The 2,500-nt window shown below is 36.2% G+C and overlaps 1 protein-coding gene and 1 non-coding gene across 2 annotated transcripts in view; one reads left to right on the forward strand and one right to left on the reverse strand.

Annotated features, from left to right (window-relative positions):
* Positions 1–153: 153 nt before the first annotated feature.
* The window catches only part of LOC111787784 (NAD(P)H-quinone oxidoreductase subunit K, chloroplastic-like), a 2,899-nt gene continuing 552 nt past the window's right edge, over positions 154–2,500 (reverse strand). Inside the window, exon 2 of the mRNA XM_023667834.1 lies at positions 154–2,257. Within this exon, the coding sequence (XP_023523602.1) occupies positions 1,682–2,257 (576 nt within the window). The 3' untranslated portion in view covers positions 154–1,681. The remainder of the gene's footprint in view (positions 2,258–2,500) is intronic.
* TRNAF-GAA lies at positions 282–354 on the forward strand. Its single transcript has one exon. It is a non-coding gene; the product is annotated as a tRNA-Phe (tRNA).

Genomic DNA, 2,500 nt, shown 5'->3' on the forward strand with positions numbered 1-2,500 from the left:
GTAGAGCAGAGGACTCAAAATCTTCCTGTTACCGGTTCAAATCTGCTATGAAAATAAATAAAGATAATGTGTCAGAAATGGCCGGTATCGCTCAGTTAGTACAGCAGAGGACTCAAAATCCTCGTATTACCGGTTCAAATCCGCTATTGACAATAAGTATAATGTGTCGGAAAGGAAATGGCCGGTATCGCTCAGTTATCAGTTAGTAGAGCAGGGGACTGAAAATCCTCGTATTACCGGTTCAAATCTGGTATGAAAATAAGTCTAATGTGTCGGAAATGGCCGGGATAGCTCAGTTGGTAGAGCAGAGGACTGAAAATCCTCGTGTCACCAGTTCAAATCTGGTTCTTGGCACATCATGAATTTGTATGCGTATCTATTCTACAGATTCATTAATAAAATAGATTATGAAAAATACCGATACATCATGATGTCTGGAAATATACCCTTTAACTAAACTATATATATTTTTTACTCTATTTATAGATGAGTAAAATACACAAGTAAAGATAAAGAGGATACATATATAAATATGTAAAGGATGGATATAGATATGGAAAAGAAAAGAATTTTATTTTCTTTCCTCTTCTTTTTTATTTGTTCATACTCTGTCTCCTCACGTTCAATTAATACTTTATACATATTTGAAAGGTTCAATTAGTTCGTTATAAGACCCAAAAGTCTAGTCTAGGGGAGTTGAAAGGCGGGAATGGCCAAGATTCATCTCCGATACAGTACAAATAGAATCCGATTCTCTTTTCATGTATTTTGATTTTTCCTCTTTTCATATTAGATTTCTTCATTTCCCCCTACGTGACTTTCTAAAGCACATCTAAGTGATATGCGTGATACATAGTTCATAATGTAGAACTCATTTAGTTCATCCTATTAGCTCGGCTCATCCAAAATAAGTATCTTAAAAATTTGATAATCTCACCAAATCTCTAATTGTATTTTTTTTCTTTATATTTTGAATCAATAATAATAAGATGAATGAGACTTCAATTACTATGCTATATCTATAAGAGAACGTACAAATGTATTTGAATATCTTGAGTTGTCGAAGTGAAGATTAGTTTCGTATTATTTAATGAGCATCTTGTATTTCATAAAAATTGGGGGCAATATAATCCTTACGTAAGGGCCATCCTACCCAACTTTCAGGCATTAAGATACGCTTTAGACGTGGATGATTATCATAAGAAATTCCCAACATATCATAAGATTCCCTTTCTGGAAAATCCGCACTTTTCCAAACCCAGAAAACAGACGGAATTCTAGGATTTATCCTTGCGGCAAATACTTTTATGCATACCTCTTCCGGTTGATCTATACCATACTCGATTCTCGTAAGGTGATACACACTAGCTAACAGTCCGCCTGGTGCTACATCATAAGCACATTGGGAACGTAGATAATTGTAACCATATACATATAAAATGACTGCAATGGAATGCCACTCCTCGGGCTTTATTTGTAAAGTCTCTATTCCTTGGTAATCGAAACCCAAAGATCTATGAACCAATCCATGTTTGACTAGCCAAGAAGACAAATGACCCTGCATCTTTTTTATCTCCCCCCCCCCATTTTTGATTTTTATTTGTATAAGTATTTCCCATTTACAATGAAAAATTTATGAAGATTCACTCGTTCTTTGTTATTCTGTACAAAAGTATACTGCCTAATTCACTAATTCGTAGGAAGATACTGAACTTTTGTATTTGAAAAAAGTTTCAGGAGGGATGATCTCTGAAGTAGATGATGGTTGATAGAGTAATCCTTGATCGTAATTTCCAGTATGAGTACTTGGGCCAACATGAAATTTGTGGTTGGTAGTAAAACACCGATTCTCCTCTTGAGACTTAATTCGATCTTCATAGATTTCTCGAGATATTTTCTTACGAAGTTTTGTTATTGCATCTATAACAGCCTCGGGTTTAGGTGGACAACCCGGCAAATACACATCGACAGGAATTAACTTATCGACTCCCCGAACAGTACTATAAGAATCGGTACTGAACATCCCTCCTGTAATTGTACATGCTCCCATAGCAATAACATATTTTGGTTCAGGCATTTGCTCATATAATCTTACTAAAGAAGGAGCCATTTTCATTGTTACCGTACCCGCTGTTAAAATTAAGTCTGCCTGTCTAGGACTAGATCTTGGTACCAGTCCATAACGATCAAAGTCGAATCGGAAAGGAAAGAAGCTCAGGTCATATCCGTTAAGGTTTTCTCTTTCGGCTTTCCTATCCTGTCAGCTAATTCATTGATTCAAAGACTGTTCCGGCTCTCTCATTCATCTCTCCCCTCACTGTAAACTCGAATAGTCAATCGTTCAGTAGTGATAAAGCAGGAATCCTTTGTTTCGGCTTTCCTTCCTTAATGCTTGCCTGTTTAGTTCGTTCACTCTTATTCATCTCTTTTATTACATACATTCTCGTCAGGTTCCGGAAAATGAGTTACATCAGGTGATTGAGTTCCGTTCTACAACTCT

This window comes from Cucurbita pepo, chromosome LG02 (assembly GCF_002806865.2).
Source record: "Cucurbita pepo subsp. pepo cultivar mu-cu-16 chromosome LG02, ASM280686v2, whole genome shotgun sequence".
NCBI lineage: Eukaryota > Viridiplantae > Streptophyta > Magnoliopsida > Cucurbitales > Cucurbitaceae > Cucurbita > Cucurbita pepo.